Source organism: Heptranchias perlo, chromosome 3 (genome assembly GCF_035084215.1).
Source record: "Heptranchias perlo isolate sHepPer1 chromosome 3, sHepPer1.hap1, whole genome shotgun sequence".
NCBI lineage: Eukaryota > Metazoa > Chordata > Chondrichthyes > Hexanchiformes > Hexanchidae > Heptranchias > Heptranchias perlo.
Window position 1 is genome coordinate 124,070,215 of NC_090327.1, and position 21,364 is coordinate 124,091,578.

The following is a 21,364-nucleotide window of genomic DNA, read 5'->3' on the forward strand; positions in this document are numbered from 1 at the left end:
GAGGCTAAGGTTTGTTAGGGCGTATGATGAAACAAGCATGGCATGGTGGAGGGACAGCAGTGGATCAACCACGAGGGAAGAGGAAAACATTGCGAGTGTTAGGGCAGGTGAGGGAGGGGACTGGACAATAAGCAGGACCAGGAGGAGGCAAGTATCCGTGGGAATTTTGAGATGACACAATGCCCTGGAAAATCAGCTCCTATTATACTTGAGTGCTGTGTTGACCTCATCCCATCCATATGTAGGTAGTAGACTAACTAAGGCTGGTTCTGAACAAGAGTTGGGAACTGTCAAAGGTGCCATTTTTCTGATGAGAGGTTAAACCAAGGCCCCATCTGCCCTCTCAGGTGGACGTAAAAGATCCCATGGCACTATTTCGAAGAAGAGCAGGGAAATTCTCCTTGGTATCCTGGCCAATATTTATCCCTCAAGCAACACCTAAAAAACAGATTATCAGGTCATTATCACATTGCGGGACCTTGCTGTGAGAAAATTGGCTGCTGCGTTTCCTACATTACAAGTGACTACACTTCGAAAGTACTTAATTGTCTGTAAAGCGCTTTGGGGCATCCTGAGGTTGTGAAAGGCACTATATAAATGTAAGTCAGTCTTTTATTTACCACCATCTCAGGGCAATAAATGCACTGTCCAAATAAAAAATGTTACAGTTCATACATGCTATTCCAGGAAGATGTCAAGTGGAGGCCAAATCTTTGACTACAGGGAAGGAGAATTGGAGAGAGTGACCTTAAGCAGGTTTTTACTTTAAGACTTTTAATAACTAGTTGTAGAATTATATTAGCTGAGGGCTGAGAGAAGATTATCTGCCTGCAGTCTTGGCTGGAGTTCGTGTATGCCATGGTGAGACCAGAGGAGAAAAATAAACATAGCAATGCCACCCTATAATTCTGGCATGGAGCATCAGGTGTGGTCCACTTGACTCGCCCTGATTTGTCCTTCCAACCCATGGAAGAGTCTAGCCCATGTTCACTGCACCCCAATGGCGATCTGGTGGAAATCAAGAATACGTCATCATAAGATTTAGCATATTTCCACTTCTGATATACAGAACACCAATTCATTATCCATTTCTATAAACAAAACTGGATAATTACATGCAAGTGACTTATGAGGACGAATGATAATGATGCACTATGAAGATCGCACTGTATGACATCAACTGAATTTTTACTTTGTTGATTTACAATATGTAACCACTGTTACAATCGTTAAACTTTTTTTTAACAATGAAACGATTGTAAAGAAATATTAATATTTGGGACACCCTCAATTCCATACATCATTGTTTTCTCTTTGGGTTTTGTATAGCTAGTGTTTCTTTGTTAAACTTTCCTCCTGGTCCAGCTCTTCAATATAGGTTGATGTGTTTCCTTCGGGGGTTCATGAAATTTTGGATGTTGTTAACATTTTCCGACTACAGTGCCCCAACCTCATAAATGGCTGGCACTTATAGGCATTTGGCTTTTGTGCCTAGAAATAACTCTTCAATTATGGTAAATTGTGAAGCGGTTGCTTTGCGTACTAGTCAAAAACCTGGGCTTCCACTGTGTGCCTATACCAAATGCCATTTTCTGCTCTCTTACCGGTGTGGAGTAATAAAACAAGTTATTTGCATAGGTCAAGTGGCCCACTTCTTGTAGTTGGGACAGTTATTTTGAATGATTACAAATGAATTCAGTTTTGATACCTTAATTTTCTGCAGGCAGACACATTATCATAATGATGGATCGCAGTGAAGAATGGCAGGAAGAATTTTTAACTTAAAAGTGATCAAAAACCCAGTTTCTTTTTAATCTGCAATGTGGTAGTCAGGTCTATGAAACTGATGTTTTTTTCATTAACCAGACCTAAAGGGATGAAATTTAGGGGGAGATGTATTCATTTCCTTGAGAATGAAAAAGTTCATTAGACTTTAATTGACTATGCAAGACTAGCTACTGTTTCAGCAGCTCTTGTAGCAGAGCTGACAACCATCTGGTATTTAAGCTAACTTGTCTTCTTATTTTGCTTTCATTTTGATGTGTCCAACAGATGATGCTCAAATCTAGTGAAAGGGACTGCTATTACAAAAATATACTGTTCACACAGTACAGTCCTTTCCAAACTTCATAAATTCAGGGAACGGACAGAATGTAAAACACTACTCATAGTTAAGTACTGCCTGCAGATGTAATGCAAAACTGAATGATTTTCATTCCAAACAAGTCATCACTACAATAAAACACAAACTGCTACATTGTGATCTTTATGATATTGCAAACAATACTACAAGCCTTTTGCAATAATGTTCGGGCAAAGTATACACTTTCTTTTATTCATTCTTGGGATGCGGGTGTTGCTGGCAAGGCTGGAATTTATTGCCCATCTCTAGTTGCCTTGAGGACCTTCTTTTTGAACCGCTGCAGTTCATGTGGTGAAGGTGCTCCCACAATGCTATCAGATAGGGAGTTCCAGGATTTTGATCCAGCGATGATGAAGGAATGGCGATATACATCCAAGTCAGGATGGTGCGTGACTTGGAGGTGGTGGTGATCCCATGCAGCTGCTGTCCTTCTAGATGGTGGAGGTTGTGGGTTTGGGAGATACAGCCAAAGAAGCCTTGGTGAGTTTCAGCAGTGCATCCTGTAGCTAGTACACACTGCAGCCAAGGTACGGAGGAGGGAGTGGATGTTTAGGCCGAGAACTTCAGACAACAGTGCCGTGAGGGTATTTCCCAGAAGCAAAAGGGCCTCTTCCAACCAACAGAAGGAATCTCCAGTGCCAAACTAAAGTTTCTATTCTAACCCAGGAAAATATCAGCTACCAGAGACTTTCCCAAAGGGTTAAGACCTACCTGTTGTTATCAAAGAACATACAGCACAGAAACAGTCCACGTGAGCCTCCTCCCACCCTCCTTCATCTAAATCTATTCAACATATCCTTCTATTCCTTTCTCCCTCATGTGTTTATCTAGTTTCCCCTTAAATGCATCTACGCTAGTCGCTTCAACTACTCCTTATGGTAGCGGGTTCCACATTCTTACCAATTTGAGTGAAGAAGTTTCTCCTGAATTCCATATTGGATTTGTTAGTGACCATCTTATAGTTATAGCCTCTAGTTCTGGTCTCCCCCACGTGGAAACATCTTCTCTACACCTACCCTTTCATAATCTTAAAGACCTCTATCAGGTTATCCCTCAGTCTTCTTTTCGAGAGAAAATAGCCCCAGCCTATTCAATCTTTCCCAATAGGTATATCCTCTCATTTCTGGTATCATCCTAATAAATCTTTTTTGCATCACCTTCAGTGCCTCTATATCCTTTTTATAGTGTGAAGACCAGAACTGTTTGCAGTACTCCAAGTGTGGTCTAACCAAGGTTCTGTACAAGTTTAGCATAACTTCTCTGCTTTTCAATTCTATCCCTCTAGAAATGAACCCCAGTGCTTGGTTTGCCTTTTTTATGGTCTTATTAATTTAATTAATTTTAGTGATTTATCTATCTGTACTTCTAAATCTCTCTGCTCCTCTACCCCGTTAGACTCTTATTTTCTAAGGAATATGTATCCTCATTATTCCTACCAAATTGTACCTATATTGATATTCATTTGCCAATTACACGCCCATTCTGCACGTTTATTAATTTCTTCCAGTATTTTGTCGCAGTCCTCCTTGGTATTAACTATACCCCCCAATTTGGTGTCATCCGCAAATTTTGAAATTATACTTCCAATTCCCGAGCCCAAATCGTTTATATATATGGTGAACAACTGTGGTCCCAGCACCGATCCTTGTGGAACGCCACTTTCCACCTTTTGCCAGTCTGAGTTACTACCTTTAACCCCATCTGTTTTCTGGTCAGCTTGTTATCCATTCTGCTACTTGTCCCTTGACTCCACATGCTCTGACCTTAGTCATGAGTCTACTATGCGGTACCTTATCGAAGGCTTTTTGAAAATCCAAATGTATTACTCTACTGCATTGCCCTTGTCTACACTTTGTTACTTCTTCAAAGAATTCATTAAGTTTGGTCAAGCATGACCTTCCCTTTTGAAATTCGTGCTGACAATTCTTTAATATTTTCGGTTTCTAGATGTTTTTCTATTACATCTTTGAGTATGCATTCCATTATCTTTCCTGCCACTGACGTTAAGCTAATTGGTCTATAGTTCCCTGGACTTGTTCTATCTCCTCTTTTAAATATAGGAATCACATTAGCTGTCCGCAGTCCTCTGGCACTATTCCCTTTTCTAATGAATTTATATGTATATGTAATAGTGCCTCTGCTATCTCTTCCCTAATTTAGTCTTCACGGATGCAATCCATCTGGACCTGGGGTTTTATCCTCTCTAAGTTTGATCAGTTCATCAATTATCTCCCGTCTTTCCATCTTTTTTGGTCTCTTCTATCTCATGCCCACCATATTAGTCTCCCTGGTAAACACTGAAGCAAAGTAATTATTTAATATTTCTGCCATTTTGCTGTCACTGCCTGTGAGTTTATCATGTGTATCCCTTAGTGGCCCTATCCCTATTCTGATTTTTCTTTGGTCTGTAGAATACTTATACCTTTTAAAAAATATTTCTTGATAGTTTAATTTCGTGGTTTCTTTTTGCCTTCCTAATTGTTTTTTTTACTACATTCCTAACCTTTTCGTATTCCCTTTTATCATCCTCTCCTTTGTTGTCTACGTACTTAGTGTATGCCTTTTTCTTTAATTTCAATTTTGCCCTTATTTCTTTATTCATCCATGACGTGTCATTACTGGCTAGTTTGTTCTTGCTTTTTAGTGGGGTATATTTCTCCTGGACTCTATTGCTTACCATTTTAAATGTTTCACACTGCTGTTCTATTTCTTTGTCAGTAAATTTTTCCTAGTTCTATTTTCATCCCCTCAAAATCAGCTTTTTTTCCAATTTATTACTTTGGTCTTTGTCTTACTTAAGTCCTTCTCAATCTTTATCTTAAACCTTATGTTGTGATCGTTATTGCCTGATGTTCCCATGCAGAAGTCTGAGGTACAGAGGGATCTGGGTGTCCTAGTACATGAATCACAAAAAGTTAGTATGCAAGTACAGCAAGTGATTAGGAAGCCAAATGAAATGTTGTCATTTATTGCAAGGGGAATGGAATATAAAAGTAGAGATGTTCTGCTACAGTTGTACACGGCATTAGTGAAACCACACCTAGAATACTGTGTGCCGTTTTGGTCTTCTTATTTAAGAAAGGACATAATTGCTTTGGAGGCAGTTCAGAGAAGGTTCACTCGACTGATTCCTGGGATGCGGAGGTTATCTTATGAGGAAAGGTTGGTCAAGTTGGGCCTGTATACACTGGAGTTTAGAAGAATGAGAGGTGATCTAATTGAAACATATAAGATCCTGAGAGGATTAGAAGGGATAGATGCTGAGAGGATGTTTCCCCTTGTGGGAGAGACTAGAACTAGGGGCCACCGTTTAAAAATAAGGGGTCTCCAATTTAAGATGGAGATGAGGAGAATTTTTTTCTCTCAGGGTTGTGAGTCTGTGGAATTCCCTTCCCCAGAGAGTAGTGGAGGCAAGGTCATTGAATATTTTTAAGGCTAAGTTAGATAGATTCCTGATTAACAAGGGAGTCAAAGGTTATAATAGGTAGACAGGAAAGTAGGGTTGAGGTCACAATCAGATCAGCCATGATCTTATCAAATGGCTGAGCAGGCCCGAGGGGCCGAATGGCCTACTCCTGCTCTTAATTTGTATGTGCGCTTACTTCTCTTATCTGTTCTGGTTCATTTCCCATACTAGATCCAGCAGTGCTTCTTCCTCTACCTCCTTTCCACTATTAGGTGGTCTATAGTTATACCCTTATTAGTGTGATCGATCCCATCTTGTCTTTTATTTCAAACCATACGGATTCTGTTTCTATCCTTCTGTTAGTTATGTCCCTTTTTTCTTCTGCCATTGTTATCCCTATTTAGTACAGCTACTCCAACCCCCCTTCTTCCCTCCCTATCCTTTCTGATTAAGTTATAACCTGTAATATTTAGTTGCCAGTCCTGTTCTTTATGTAGCCATGTTTCAGTTATTCCTACTACACCTGGTTCCTCGCTTCGGATTATTACCTCCAATTCCCTTATTTTATTTCAGACGCTGTGCACATTACTGTACAAGCAGTTTAAATCATCTTTAGTAGTTGTTCCTTTTACTTTTACACTATTTACCCTATAATTTTTAAAAATTTATTACTCCTGCTATATTTATTTCAGCTATTTTATTGTTTCCCAGACCTGGAGTATTCATGGCTTCTACACATTGACCTGGACTTTACTCTGGTCCCTTTTTCTTACTCTTGTTTTATCTTTTTTTACTAATAGTTTTGACTGAACCACCCCCCTTATCGGTTTCAAGTCTAATTAGCCACTATTTATCCTTTCCACTAGGACCTTGGTCCCAGCCTGGTTCAGGTGCAGCCCGTCCCAACTGTACAGCTCCTTCCTGTCCCAGTACTGGTGCCAGTGTCCCATGAAAAGGACCTGATGTAGTATCATTGCCACCTCTTACATGCTGCTAAGTCCCACAAAGATGTTCCAATAACTTCAAGTGGTTGCCTGTACCCATTTTCCTTCCAATGTATTTCACTCTTACAATCAATTTTTTGAGCTTTACCTTTTCTAAAATCCAAACTAATCACCATTTCTTTAAAGAAAGACTTGCATTTATATAGCACCTCAGGACGTCCCAAAGTGCGTTACAGGCAATTAAGTACTTTTTAAGTGTAGTCACTGTTATGATGTGGCTTGCTATTTTCACCCTTTATGATATCTTGTACAATGGATATACAATACAACCACTCCCTTCTTTGTCTGATTATCGTCCAGGGCTGCACTGTCAGAGTTGTCGTCTTTCGGATGAGATGTTAAACCGATGCCCCATCTGCCCTCTCAGTTGGACTTAGAATCCCATGGCATTATTTTGAATAAGAGCTAGGGAATTCTCCATGGTGTCCTAGTCAATATTTATCCCTCAACCAACATCACAAAAACTGATTATCTTGTCATTATTACACTGCTGATGGTGGAACCTTGCTGTGTGCAAATCGTCTGTTGCGTTTCATACAGTATAAGTGACTACACCTCAACAGTACTTAATTTGTTCAAAAGCCCTTTGGGACATCCTGAGGTTGGGAAAGGCACTATAGAAATGCAAGTTTATTCTTTCTCTTGTACTGCAACGGGAATGTCAGCATAGATTTTGTGCTCAGGTCTCTGCAGCAGGACTTGGAACCCACAACTTTCTGACTATCAGACTCTCTGGCCCGAGGGAAGCTAAGAGGTCTGAGCCACTTGTGTATCAATATATTTTTGACACCGCACGTGTATGAACATCTGCAGTAAATGTGAATGCATTTATAGTGTACCGTACTATATTGAAGACCGTTGGCAGTTGGTGATTTAGATGCACTGTGCTGACCGCTTGCCACTATCTGCCTCCGCTGCCGGCAGCCATTTTGTCTCCCCATCCCGCCCTCCCTCAGGAGAAAATTAAATTCTCGGCATATTTTGACACCGCACGTATATTAACGTCTGCGGTCGATGTGAATACATCTACTGTGTACGGTACTATACGGAAATGCGCTGCCGCTGTGTTTACCGGTCGCACTCTGTACCGCCATTTTGTCTCTCCCCTCCCCGTCAATGAGAAGAGAAAAAAAAAAGTAATTCTCGGCTGACGCGGTGTATTTTTGACGCCGCATGTGTATTATCGTCGGCGGTCGATGTGAACACATTTACGATATACAGTACTTATACTGATATGCTTGTTGGTGGTGGTGGTGGTGATGATTTAGTACGCGCTGTGCTTACCGCTCGCACTCTGTGCTGCCACCGGCCGCCATTTTGTCCGCGCTCCCGCTCCCCGCCCCGCCGCGCGCGAGAGAGAGAGACAGGGGGAAGAGAGAAAAAAAAAATTCTCCGCGCTCCCGCACACATACTAAAAAAAAACACACACACACACACACCAGGCGAGGAATAATGCCGCGCGGCCGACCTCCTAAAACAGCGATAAAAAACTCCGAGACAGCAGGTAAACAAATTTCTTTTTTAAAATAAATAATGATTTATGAAATAATCACCGCCAGACCAACAGTGAGTGCGCCCGCCTGCTCGCTCGCTCGCTCGCTCTCTCGGTTTGTGGTGATGAGGTCGGTGCGGGAGGGTTGCTGTTGTTGTTGGGGAGGGAGATGGCTGGATGTAGTCCCCGGATATTGTCCTCTGTGTGTCTGCGAGTCTGTCTCTATCGGGAGGGGTGCGAGGCCCGGGCGGAATGATATTTTTAAAACCACCACCACCGCCATCATCATCATCATCATCGACGGTAAGGAGAAGAAAATAAATCCTTTCTCCTCACTCGAAGCAGCAGCAGCAGCAGCAAGCGTCGTCCGCTTGAGGCTCTTTTTTTTGCAGGGATGGTGATTGACCTAACCCGACCCGAGTGAATGACTGACTTGAGAGGATGTGTTGGCTTTTCATCTGGCAAAATGGCCGCGTCGGCAAACTAAACACCGTCGAAAGAGAAAGAGTCTTCATTGAAAATAACAAGGAGAAAGGACAGAGACAGAAAGAGAGAGAGAGAGAGAGAGCCAGCGCCAGCTGTCGCACTGCCTATTGCGGCCTTTAGTCTCTCATCGCCTTGTGTGGGGTTACTTTGACAACAACCATTTTATCGACCCGTCACTGCTTTTTGTAAACTCTACTAAAAATGTGTTTGTTTTGTTTTGTGTGTTGGGGAGTTATTCCCCTCCCCCTCCCATTTTTGTTGCCGAGCTAGTAGTGACCATCGTATGTCTTCATAATTTGGTAATCCCGTGGAGAAGTAAGCAGCAAACAATCCCAGCCTGAGCAACAAAAAAAAAAGTGGGGGACAAAATGGCGAGGCTTTTCTCTGAAAAGTTATATTTTAGGAAATGCCTAGTCGAAATTTTATTAACTGTGCGGTCATTTTGTCTCTTTTCCCCCCCCCCCCCCCCTTGTGGTTTATGTGTAATATTTAAATGTCCATAACGGACCTGGGATACGGGGCCCGGGCAATGTATGGTTTATATTTGGGACACTCAAATTAGAGAGAGCTATGTGTATTTTTTTGAAACATGAAAGTCGGCACTAATTATGTACAATATGTTAAACCTGTGATGTGTGCCGAATGGAACTGTTTTAGTTGACTTTTTATTGTGAACTTTTTTTTCTGTACCTAGTTCTGTTCATGTACTGCAGGAAGAACTGAGGTTTCACTTGACTTGGTTGAAGACGATTAGACCTGATCTGTCATCAACAAATAGATGAAGCTAAGCTATGTCTTATGTGTTGATGTATGATTCTGACATTCTTTAAAATTGCCTCGCCTATTCCCACAATTTCTTGTGTATGAGACTAATTTAAGGGAGAGGGGGAAGGTGAGTGCCCCCCCCCCATATTGTCTTTTGTTTTGTTTCCGAGGGTAAGATTGGGTTTGAAACTTGTCTTTGTATTATATCATGGGTTTAAAATTTGAAATGTTTTGCATTATTATTGTGCAAAGAGTTCTTGAAATTGAAGTGGTAAGTGGTGGTGAAAACACTGGAATTATTCAAGAGTTCATTGGATGCTGTGATAGGAGCCAGGGAAGGGAATGGGACTAATTGGATAGCTCTTTCAAAGAGCCTGCACAGGCATGATGAGCCGAATGGCCTCCTCCTGTACTGTACCTACTATGATAAGTTCGTATGGCCTCCTTCATCTGTACTTTGTGGGTGTTTGTAAAATACAAATGACTTATATAATAAAACTCTTGCCACATTTTTTTGGTGGGGCCTCCTGTACTGACATTTCTATGATAGAATAACACTGAGGTACTTTCCTTTATATTGATGGTGGTCTTCTTGAGACTTCTTCCGAGGCTGATAAATTGGCCATAAGTGTTAATATTGCTAGGTTATAGCACTTACAAAAAAAAAATCAGCTTTCAACAATTGAGTGTATAATTTTTTTCACTTAATTGATGAGTGCTCTGTAAATGATCAGGTTGATTTTACAGTACTTTGCAGCATATTTAGGACTTAATGCAGCATGCAGTGGGAGCATAATTTAGAAGTAAAATCAGTGCAGGCATTATCTTCAAGGTATGAATGAAATGACGATACCCTCTCTACATTTTCGTAGTCATTAAAAGGCCTACAGTGGTATGGATATGTATAAACTTAGATTTTAGAAATTGCTGCACTCTTGCCAGTTCCCATGAATGGATTTAATCTACTTACATGTTGATTCACAAAAGGAGAAAAAGTATTAGACTGTAATGACACACTGACTTGAAGTTTCAAAGTTCTGTTACAATAATAACAGCAATGAAGTAGTAATTAGAAACTCTTCTCCTGCCTTACACAAATCAGCTTTCTACTCTCTATCCAGTATTTTGGGATGAGTTGTTTCACTAAGATAGGCAAGCTCAAGTAAGCCATAATTGTATTCTTCAGAATATATATATATAAACTTATCAGAAAATGGAATCGTGTGATTTTTGTATTGACCTAGCACCATGGAAATTTTTCCCTGAACAGTACATTTAGTTGTAATTGTTTCCATTGGTAAGTGATTTGGTGACAAGGGGGTCTAAGCCTGGTACTCAAAAGCATACAGAGAAGGTTGGATTTTTTTCATGCAGTAATGCCTTCCATATCCTAACAATCCTTTGCAAGAGGCTAATGAAGCTGTGTCAATCATGGCATTTAAGAGATAAATGTGGAAAAGTATCGGAAGGTGCATGGAAATAGGTTTTGAGTAGATAACTGATGTGGAGCTATCATTGGCATACGTACGCTGGACTGAATGGCCTCCCTGTGCTGACATTTCTAACACTTTGGGGTACTTTCCTTCATGCTGGCTGTGACTCCTTGAGATGACTTCCAAGCCCAAGAAATGGGAATTAGCCATAAGCAGTAGTATTGCTAGGTGCTATTGTGATGTTTTTGTTTTAATTCAGCCTTGAATAATTGAAATTTGCAACAAAAAAAAGGGGGTGAAACATTTCTGCTGTTGAAACTGAGACCATTGCCATGGAGTAATAGCCGTCCAATGGAGAGTTCACCATCTAAAAGTTTCTACTTAATTGTTCTTTTAGGTTAGGCAACGGGGGTCCTGACTGCCAGGGGTGCTATGTCAACTTTAGAGACACATAACGATGCAGCAAAAACAACTGTACAATGAAGTACTATTTTTAAAAAAAAATTAAAACTCTTTAGGGTTTTTTTAATTCTAAGGTAGTACATGCTTGAATATCTGGTTTGGGCAGTCTTCATTATTTTGTTCTGGCACAGGCCAGTGGCAATTGATATGTCTTGGCACAAAATACTTTTAGGGAAAGTAAGAAAAATGGGAAGAGTAGTCCACGTCTGCAGCATACAGAATGGTGGGACTGATATTACTTTGGTTTTTTTTTAGGCTTAAAATCGTTATACACTTCATGTAATTATAATTTGGCTAATGTGTACAATTATACTGCTGTAGCTTGTGTTAACAGTATTCATTGCAAAGCTGCAGAGTACTTTAAGTTTACATGGAAATATTGGTAGAATTTAAGAAAGAGCAACTGGGGTGGTTTAGTTAAGGGTCACTACATCACCATATGTTAACCTTGGTTTCCCAAATGAATGTGGGATAGTGTTGAATGGGATATGTGTGTTTGACACAATACTGGCAGTATGAATATTGAAGATGCACCTAATTCTTTTAAGAACTAAAATGCAATAAAACATGCCTGTGTATGACTCGGGGAATGTATAAGAGGAACCTTGATAAATTGTGTAGAATTTTGGTCATGGGAGGAGGGGGTTCGAAAACCCATAGTGCAGAGTTGTCTAGATCTTTCATAGGTGATAAATTTTGTTTTGGGAGTTTTGCTGTTCATACCATAGTATGATATTGAATAAGCCTCTGCCTATTTTTAACAGTAGAGGGTGTTTTAATACTGATCACTTTGTGAGGCTGTTGGTTAGGCTGCAATTTTTAAAAAGTGGAAGAAAGATAGAAACTAAGGGTAATTACAACCCCCAAAATGCTTTCTGCTCTGTGACTCATTGGGATTGTAAATAGGACAAAAAATGCATTACTGGCTAAGTACTAGTACTGTCTCTGATTTGTCACACTGCTTGTCTGACATCCAACTAAAAATTGGGAAGACTGAAGCCATTGTCTTCAGTCCCCGCCACAAACTCAGTTCCCTAGCCGCTGAATCTATCCCTCTCCCTGGTCACTGACTGAAGCTGAACCAGACCATTTGCAACCTTGGCGTCCTATTTGGCCCTGAGATGAGCTTCCAATCACATATCTGCTCCATCACTAAGGCTGCCTACTTCCACCTCTGTAACATCGTTCATCTCTGCCCCTGCCTCAGCTCATCTGCTGCTGAAACCCTCATCCATGCCGTTGTTACCTCTTGACTTGACTATTCCAATGCTCTCCTGACTGGCTTCCCATCTTCCACTCTCCATAAACTTGAGCTCACCAAAAATTCTGCTGCCCATATCCTAATTTGCACCAAGTCCCGGTCACCCATCACCCCTGTCCTCGCTGACCTACATTGGCTCCTGGTCCAGTAACTCCATGAGTTCTCATTGAATTCTCATTGTTTTCAAATTTTCAAGAGGCATTTGATAAGGTGTTACATAAAAGGTTGTTACACAACATAAGGGCTCATGGGGTTAGGGGTAATATATTAGCATGGATAGAGGATTGGTTAAAGGAGAGAAAACAGAGTAGGGATAAACGGGTCATTTTCAGGTTGACAGGCTGTAACTAGTGGGGTGCTGCAAGGATCGGTGGCTGGGCCTCAGCTATTTACAATCTATATTAATGACTTAGATGAAGGGACCGAGTGCAATCTATCCAAGTTTGTTGACGATACAAAGCTAGGTGGGGAAAATAAGCTGTGAGGAGGACGCTATGAGTCTGCAAAGGGATATAGACAGACTAAGTGGGCAAGAAGGTGGCAGATAGAGTTTAATGTGGGGAAGTGTAAGGTTATTCACTTTGGTCGGAAGAATAGAAAAACGATATTGTTTAAATAGTGAGAAACTATTAAATGTTGGTGTTCAGAGAGACTTGGGTGTTCTTGTACAAGAAACACAAAAAGTTATGCAGTTACAGCAGGCAGTTAAGAAAGCAAATGACATGTTGGCCTTTATTGCAAGGTGGGTAGAGTATGAGTAAGGATGTCTTACTACAGTTGTACAGGGCTTTAGTGAGACCTCACCTGGAGTACTGCGAACAGTTTTGGTTTCCTTATCTAAGGAATACTTGCCTTGGAGGCGGTGCAACAAAGGTTCACTAGATTAATTCCTGGGATGAGAGGGTTGTCCTAGTGAAGGGAAGTTGAGTAGAATGGGCCTATGCTCTCTGGAGTTTAGAAGTATGACAGGTGATCTCATTGAAACATATAAGATTATGAGGGGGGGCTTGACAGGGTAGATGCTGAGAGACTGTTTTCCCAGGCTAGAGAGTCTAGAACTAGGGGGCATAGTCTCAGGATAAGGGGACGGCCATTCAAGACTGAGATGAGGAATTTCTTCATGTAGAGGGTTGTGAATCTTTGGAATTCTCTAGCCTAGAGGGCTGTGGATGCTGTGTCATCGAATATATTCAAGGCTGAGAGACAGATCTTTGGACTCTAGGGGAAATCAAGGGATGTGGGGATCGGGCGGGAAAGTGGAGTTGAGGTCGAAGGTCAACTATGATCTGATTGAACGGCGGAGCAGGCTTGAGGGGCTGTATGGCGTACTCATGCTCTTATTATGTTCTTATCCCTCCATGGCCTCTCTGTAACCTCCTCCAGCTCTACAACCCTCCGACATATCAGTGCTCCTCCAATTCTTGCTCTTGCGCATTCCTGATTTTAATCGCTCCACCATTGGCAAACATGCCTTCAACTGCCTAGGCCCTAAGCTCTGGAAATCCCTCCCTAAACCTCTCCGCCTCTCTATCCTCCTTTTTAAGACACTCCTTAAAACCTACTTCTGGTCACCTGTCTTAATTATTTCCTTATGTGGCTCGGTGTCAAATTTTGTTTGATAACCTACCTGTGGAGTGCCTGGGGACGTTTTACTACGTTAAAGGCGCTATATAAATACAAGTTGTTGTAGTAAATGCCAGCTTGGGCTCAGTGCTAGCACTGTTGCCTCTGAGTTAGAAGGTTGTAGCTCCACTTCAACTTGAGTACATAATCTAGTCTGATACTTAAGTGCAATACTGAGGGAATGCTGCACTGTCTGATGGGACGTTAAACCGAGGCCCTTTCTCCTCAGGTGGACATAAATGATCCCATGGCACTTTTTGAAGTGCGGGGAAGTTCTCCCGGTGTTCTGGCCAGCATTTATCCCTCAACCAGTATCACTAAAATAGATTATCTCATCATTTATCTCTTGCTGTTTGTGGGATCTTGCTATGTGCAAATTGGCTGCTGCGTTTCCCTACTTTACAACAGTGACTACACTTCAGAAAGTACTTAATTGGCTGTAAAGCGATTTGGGACGTCCTGAGGTCGTGAAAGACACTATATAGATGCAAATTCTTTCTTTTAGTAACTGCTCCACACTTCAGCTTCAATAGCTGAAGATTTAGGGAACGCAACAAAATGTGAAACTGAAATAGAGAATAGTTTACCATTTTTGGCATATGGTATAAATCTACAGAAACTTTCAAAGAAATCAAAATTTATATAATGTGGCAGAGGATCTCCAGTGGCATGCTCTGGATGGCCCAGAGCATGGTTATGATGTTTATGTGCTAACCTGGCCTGCCTCTTTAAGCTCATTGCTCAAGTACTCACTGCAGGGATGTGATATAAACAGGCAAATCCAGGTTATTGTAGCTTCTTTAAATTTCTTGGTCAAGTACTGGACAAATATAACTGTTTGTAAATTGTGGGTCCAGGTTGAAATTGGCTATAATGTGTGTTGTGTATGTATGTATGGGTTTTGCAACTGTAATAAAGTGTGACATCTAGACTATAACACGTGTGCTGGAGACATTTTTTTTAAATAGACATATGTGAATCTGGAAGTTTTACTCTTTTTTTAAACTATAGTTTCAGGAATACACAAAATTGGTTCCAATCCCCTCTCTTGAATAAAGTATACAAATTAGACAATTGAATAATTTTCATTGAATGACATTGGCCCCAAAACAAAACAAAAATGGAAAGGATCACTAACTGAAGCATTAATTTGCCTTTTCTCTAAGATCCTGATGAATGTGCTGAGTATGTTCAGCATTTTGTTTTTTTAAATTCAGAATTTAAGATGTCTTTCTGTAGTACAGCGTTAATACACATTATTGGTGTTTAGCAGTTTTATAAATATACAGTAAATATACTAAAATTAGTATTAGATTTAACCTCTACCCTGAAATAGGGATAGAGTGCCTCATTGAATTGGTTGAATAGTTTAAGGGTCAAAATTGTTTTGATATTTTTAGTTAATTGAAACATGTCCAATTAATTGAATTTCTCATCAGTTACTGATCATTTATCAAGTATGTAACATTTTAAGAAATACATAGATATTTAAATACTGTGTTGGCATAATATGAGTAGCAAGCTGTGCTTTGATCCGTCAGTGGTTTGTAATATATATCTCTGGGTTGCAATTTTTAAAAAAAAATGTTTTTTTAAGTTGGGGTAGTTTTGATGGTGCAAACTTTGTGTGTGGTTTGAGATATATAGCATTGCCACTGTATTTCTGCGCCCTGTTCACACAAAGCTACAGTGGATTTAGATGCAGTGAGGAGTATTCCCAGTGTAATTCTTGCACAGAACTTTAATTCTGCCTCCTCATTTGCATAGCCATCTGTGCAGAAAGTTAGAGCACAGCTCCTTGCATGGGAAACTGCACTTGAGGGGCAAATTACTTTCTACTGTTATAATATGTGTTGCCACTTGTGCTTCTGTTCCCTTGGCTGGTTCCCTGAATTCCTTGGCTGTGGTTTTTATTCTTTCCATGGGAGAATGTAAATGACCTGACAGAGTGAATTAAAGAAAAATATGTTTAGAGTGGTGGTGGTGGTGGGGGGGGAGAAAAGAAGAGAAAGGAAGAAAAAGAACATTTCAATAGCAAGTAAAAACAAAAGATAAAGGTGGTTAAAAGAATGGTACAGGGAGTGAAGAGCTTCTAGCAATGGAGAAAGTTATAGGGAAGGATGAGGCTATGGAGAGATTTAACCATAAGAATGAGAATTATAAATTTGAGGTATAAAGGAACTGGGAGTGAATGTAATTTAGCATGGGCAAGCAGGACCTAGTGCAGGACAGGATACGGACAGCAGAGCCTTGGATAAGCTAAAGTTTACGGAGGGTGGAGGATAGGAGGCTGTCCACGATAGTATTGGAATAGTTAAGTCTGGAGGTGAAAAGGGTATGGGTTATTCTGCCAGATGGTTGAGGAAGGGGCAGAGGTGGGCGATATTATGGAGGTGGAAGTAGGTAGTCTTTGTGATGGAGAGAATATGGGATTGGAAACTCAGATCGGGTCGTATAGGACGCCGAGGTTGCGAACAGTCCGGTTCAGCTCAAGGGTAATGGAGTTGATTGTGAGGGTTTGGAGTTTTAAAGCTCCACTACAAGAAAGTTTTTAAATTTAGCTAAATAATAAAACTGCAATGCTCAGTTTGTAGAAGTTTGATATAGTCACTTAATGAGAAATGCAACTTTCTTCATCAGAGAACGTAGCATTCAACAACTTCCTGTGCATATTCTGTCATCACCAGTAGTTTTTTTTTTTGGGAATGAACATGTATACGGAAAGGATAAGGAAAGACCAATTGGTCAATCCAGGCCGTCTCATCCAGACGTGGCGCAGCCCACTTGCACCATCAACCCACCACCGACACCCTCCCTTCCCCTGAGAAAGGCAATAAAAACCGTAGGCCGATTTAGGGAAAAAAAACCTGAGAAATTCTCCAACCCCAAGAAAGCAACTGATGATCAGTCACACCTACTTTCTGTATCTTGAGATGCCTTTGCAGGAACTCATCCATCTCCCTTTTGAAAGCCTGTAGTAAATCCTTACCACACGTTCTGGCAATCTATTCCAGAGGTCAATGACTGAGAAGAGAAGCACTGATATAGTTTACAAAAAACCATTAGGTTATTTTTTTTTACAATTTTCAGCTTGTTACTCATTTCTGGGCTGAATGTTATTTTAGCTTCCAATAGGTAAAGAAATTAAATGACCTTAAAGCTGAAATAATGGAGTATACAACCAGCAATTTGCAAATGTTCAATACTTCAAAATAATATTTTTGAACTTTGACATTGCATTGCTTTTTTGAGACTAATTTTAGAACATCATTAATATAAGATAATTTTGAGTTCATGAATTCAATCCAAATCTGGTCTCCGTTTTTACGTTTGGTCATGAAATTGGCTTGTCGTGAGCTGATTGATCTTTCTTCTGCCTCCAGCAGTTTGTTCTGCCCTTTCTTGCCTTTTTAAAAAAAAAGTTGTTTGTGTTTGCATGTGTGTAAAGTTAAATTTTTATTTCCCAGAAAAACTTTACAGCCAATTACTGTACTGTATCAGAAAAAGATATATTAGTACAAGAGGAAGCAATATTTTTTTAAGGTGCTTGGGGTTGGTTATGAATTTGATTGCTTTTCTCTGTTTCAAATTTGTTTCTTGGCTTGGTTGATGTAATTCAGACCCCTTTTGAATCTATTAAGTTTGACAGGTTTACTGTACATAACAGATGTTTGATTTGTCAAAATTTATATAAAATCTTTGCAGTAGGCAAAATGTCACAGTGCCACGTTTATCTGCTTCAAATATATCAATTAAAGTGAGTGGCATCTTACTGTTATAATTGGGCCCTCTGAGGCTGAATTGCACAAATACATTTCTATAAACCATGTAGACTCTGTAACAATTTGCACCTTTTAATGCAGAAAAATGTACCAAAGTGCTTCACAGAGGCACAGGTTTAAAAAATGGATGCTGAGCCAAAGCGGGAGATAATAGGAGGGGTCAAGGGGGTGGGTGTTAAGGAGGGTTTTAAATGAGGAAGCAGAGATAATAAGGAAAGGAGTTTTAGAGCATGGGGCCTAGATGACTGAAGGCATGGTCACCAGTGGTGGGTCAAAGGGAGAAGCACAAGAGGCCAGAGTTAGATGAATGGAGAGTTCAGGAGATTGTTGCATTGGAGGAGATTAGAGAGGTGGGGGGAGGGGGGGGGAAAGAAAGATAAAGCCATGGAGGAAATTAAACATTAGGATAAGAAATTTTAAATTTGAGGCTTAAAGTCTGTGAGCCATTATAGGTTAGCGGGGGGAAGGTTTTATTTTATTAAACTTGATGCAGGATGGGATTCAAGCAGCAGAGTTTTAGATGAACTGAAGTTTATGGAGAATGAGAGACCGGCCAGGAGAGCATTGGTGTTGTCTAATCTAGGAATGATGAAGACATGGATGAGGGTTTCAGCGGCCGATGGGCTGAGGTAGGGGCAGAGGTGGAAGTAGAGCATAAGGGGTCGCAAGCTCAGTTCAAGATCAAACAGGATGCTGAATTTGCAAACAGTCTGGCACACCCTGAGTCAGTGTCCAGAAATGGGGATGGAGTTTGTGGCAGGATTTTGGTCTTCCCAATGTTTAGCTGGAGGAAATTGCGCTCGCCCAAGATTGGATGTTGGACAGGCAGGATGGAGAGGTCAAGAGAAATGGTAAACAGGTGAAGTTGGATGTTGCCATCAAGTTGAAACTGACTCCGTGTTTTCAGATGATGTTGCCAAGGGGTAGCATGTAGATGAGGAAGAGGAGGGGGCTAAGGATGGAGGCCTACCAAGGTGATTGTGTAAGGGTTGGAAGTGGATCCATTGCTAGAGATACTCTGGCTACTATTGGATAGGTAAGAGTGAAACCAAGTGAGAGCAATCACACTGAACTGGACAACGGAGGAAAGGCATTAGAGGAAAACGGTATGATTGAACAGGTCAAAGGCTGCCAAAAGATCAAGAAGGAATAATCCATCAGGTCACAGTTACAGAGAATGTTGTTCGTGACTGGTTAGAGCTGTTTTACTGCTGTGGGAGGGATGGGCACCTGATTGGAGAGATTGGGAGTTGTGGGATGAAAGGTCATGGATTTGGGAGGCAACACACATTCAAGGAGTTTGGAAAGGAAAGGGAGGTTGGAGATGGGACTGCGGTTTGCAAGGACAGAGGGGTCAGCTAGCATGGGAGCCAAGAAGGGAAGTTGGGTGAGCAGCTATTTAGTCCAAATGAAGTTGAGGGAGCAGGAGGTGGGTGCTGTGGATAAAGTAAGCTTGGAGAGGACATGGGGAAGGCAGATGGGAGGGAAAATAGAGAGAGATAGAGGTTCAGAAGCTATGGTGATGGGGGAGGAGGGGAAGGTGAAAGGGAGGTTGGAAGTATGATATGGGCAAGGGAAAGGAGCAGAGGCAGCTGAATTAGATGGTCTCTATCTTGGTGACAAAGACATCCAGGAGTTCTTTGCACCCGTTAGAGGGGAGTTTTTTTTTTAGGAGATAGTTGGTGTTGACCCGGATGATCCTGGAGTAGTGGGTTGTTTAGGCAGGGGATCATGAGGCCAGGTTGTGCTTGATTTGGTACAGCTAGATCTGGTAATTGATGTCTTATTCATTTGTGTGCCAGATATGTTCTAATGTGAAAGGTTCAATTTGCTTTCCAAAACCATTTGGCAATCCTGAGAATTTAAATGAGGTACTTTAAGCAGTTGGAGTCTCTTAGTTACTAGGACTTAGTTTGCAAAGAAATTGGGCAAAGCCCCAGAAAATTTTGCTGCTGGTTGGATGAAGTCCAACAAATGGGAGAGATGCCATGGGAATCTCGAGATTAGCGCCAGCTGTTTTCATGCATCACACCGTAGGACTTTGGAGAAAGGTACTGAAGGCGTTTTAACAGGTTAAATGTGTGTTCCTGACTAATGTCCAAAGTAAACTTTGAGGGAAAGTGCTTTAGTTTCAAGGTTGTTGCTGGACAGCTATTTACTCACTTTAAATATGGCTAGTACTGCATACCTATTCTCTCTCCTCTCCTCTCCTCTCTTTTCCACCACCCCCCCCCCCCCCCCAAGTTTTCTCCTCTTTTCCGAAGGCACTGACTCAGGTCCAACAGGTACTGTCACACTCTGGTACCTCACCCAAGTAGCCATTTTTTAATGGGAGCCTAGACATTTACTGTCAGCTATTCCACTCTAGGGTCATCAAAGTTGAGCCTGATTCTGTCCATACTTGATGATCAAATAAGTGCACTTTCTAGCAAGGGTCACTGGATAATGGTCTGATGCAAGATCTGTGGTCGACTCACCCCCCACCCCCCCGCCTCTTTTCACACACCCAGGGTTATTGAAGTCTATTGCAGAATCTACATCTACCCTAGCTAAGATCAAGTAACTGAATGCAGGTTTTGAATCTGGACTTTTCCTGGTCTGCATAGTTTAAGTCCTGCAAAAGGCCACTGTATTTACCAATTGGACTGTTGGGGTGGGGTGGGGGGAAGCTCTCTACAAACCTACTTTAATGGATATACCAGGGAACTTGTAACTGGGCTTGTGGTATGTGAATAGTTACCTGAAGGAACAATTCCTGAAGATGGAATAGTTTGAGCATGCTGTACACTGCTTCTTCTACCTAATTACAAATGTAGTGCTTTGAGGATTAGATTTCCTATTGCTTTTGTTTGCAAAACAGCAGTTGTACAAAGCTTCTTCCCAGAGCTAACCACTCCCTTTCCATTTGTTGTTTGAGTATCTTAGCTCCATTTAGCTGATTTTTATTACAGATTATAGACTTCAAAAATTCCAGTAATGCAATAGGACTGTGCTAAAGGTAATGCCTAACAAATGAGTTGCACACATTCATACAGCATTGTTGCCTCTGGAACTTAGTTACAAGAGGTTAACAGTTTGTACTGCTAATTTGAAGATTCCTTTGGGAGAATGTTAATTTAAAAGGCAAAGGAACTCAGCTGTGAGTTCAGGAAACTAAACCAGTCCTGAATAGAGTTGCAGTCTTGTCGTTTTCACAGGACCACACAAGCTGCTTTTAATGTTTATACTGTAAGCAAATCAAATATCAGTATTTTAGGATGTGAACATGAGAGGTTTGCTTGTTTATTATGCACATAGAAGTGGTTAGGGGGATAGTGGCCTTTTATAAAATTGGTTTCCTAAAACTTTGTTCTGTGTTTCATTGGGGGATGGAAGTCTCTGTTTGAAGTCAAGCAGAAAAAGTTTTAAGAACTGGAGTATAATTGCAAATACTGTAGTGAGATCTAAAATGGTGTGTGGGCTGGTGGAATCAGCTGGTAGAGACTTGGTCAGTGGTAAGAGACCTAT

The 21,364-nt window shown here is 41.0% G+C and overlaps 1 protein-coding gene and 1 long non-coding RNA gene across 4 annotated transcripts in view; one reads left to right on the plus strand and one right to left on the minus strand.

The window, feature by feature from the left end:
• Nucleotides 1-594: 594 nt before the first annotated feature.
• On the minus strand, nucleotides 595-7,900 carry LOC137320209 (uncharacterized). The gene is made up of 2 exons (XR_010962409.1): nucleotides 7,838-7,900; nucleotides 595-1,008 (listed from the first exon to the last, which is right to left on the minus strand). It is a non-coding gene; the product is annotated as an uncharacterized lncRNA (long non-coding RNA).
• A 25-nt stretch (nucleotides 7,901-7,925) lies between these two features.
• The window catches only part of LOC137320208 (zinc finger protein 236-like), a 174,698-nt gene continuing 161,259 nt past the window's right edge, over nucleotides 7,926-21,364 (plus strand). For all 3 annotated transcript variants that reach the window (XM_067981938.1, XM_067981940.1, XM_067981939.1), the window contains exon 1: nucleotides 7,926-8,057. In XM_067981938.1, the coding sequence (XP_067838039.1) occupies nucleotides 8,006-8,057 (52 nt within the window). In that variant the 5' untranslated portion in view covers nucleotides 7,926-8,005. The remainder of the gene's footprint in view (nucleotides 8,058-21,364) is intronic.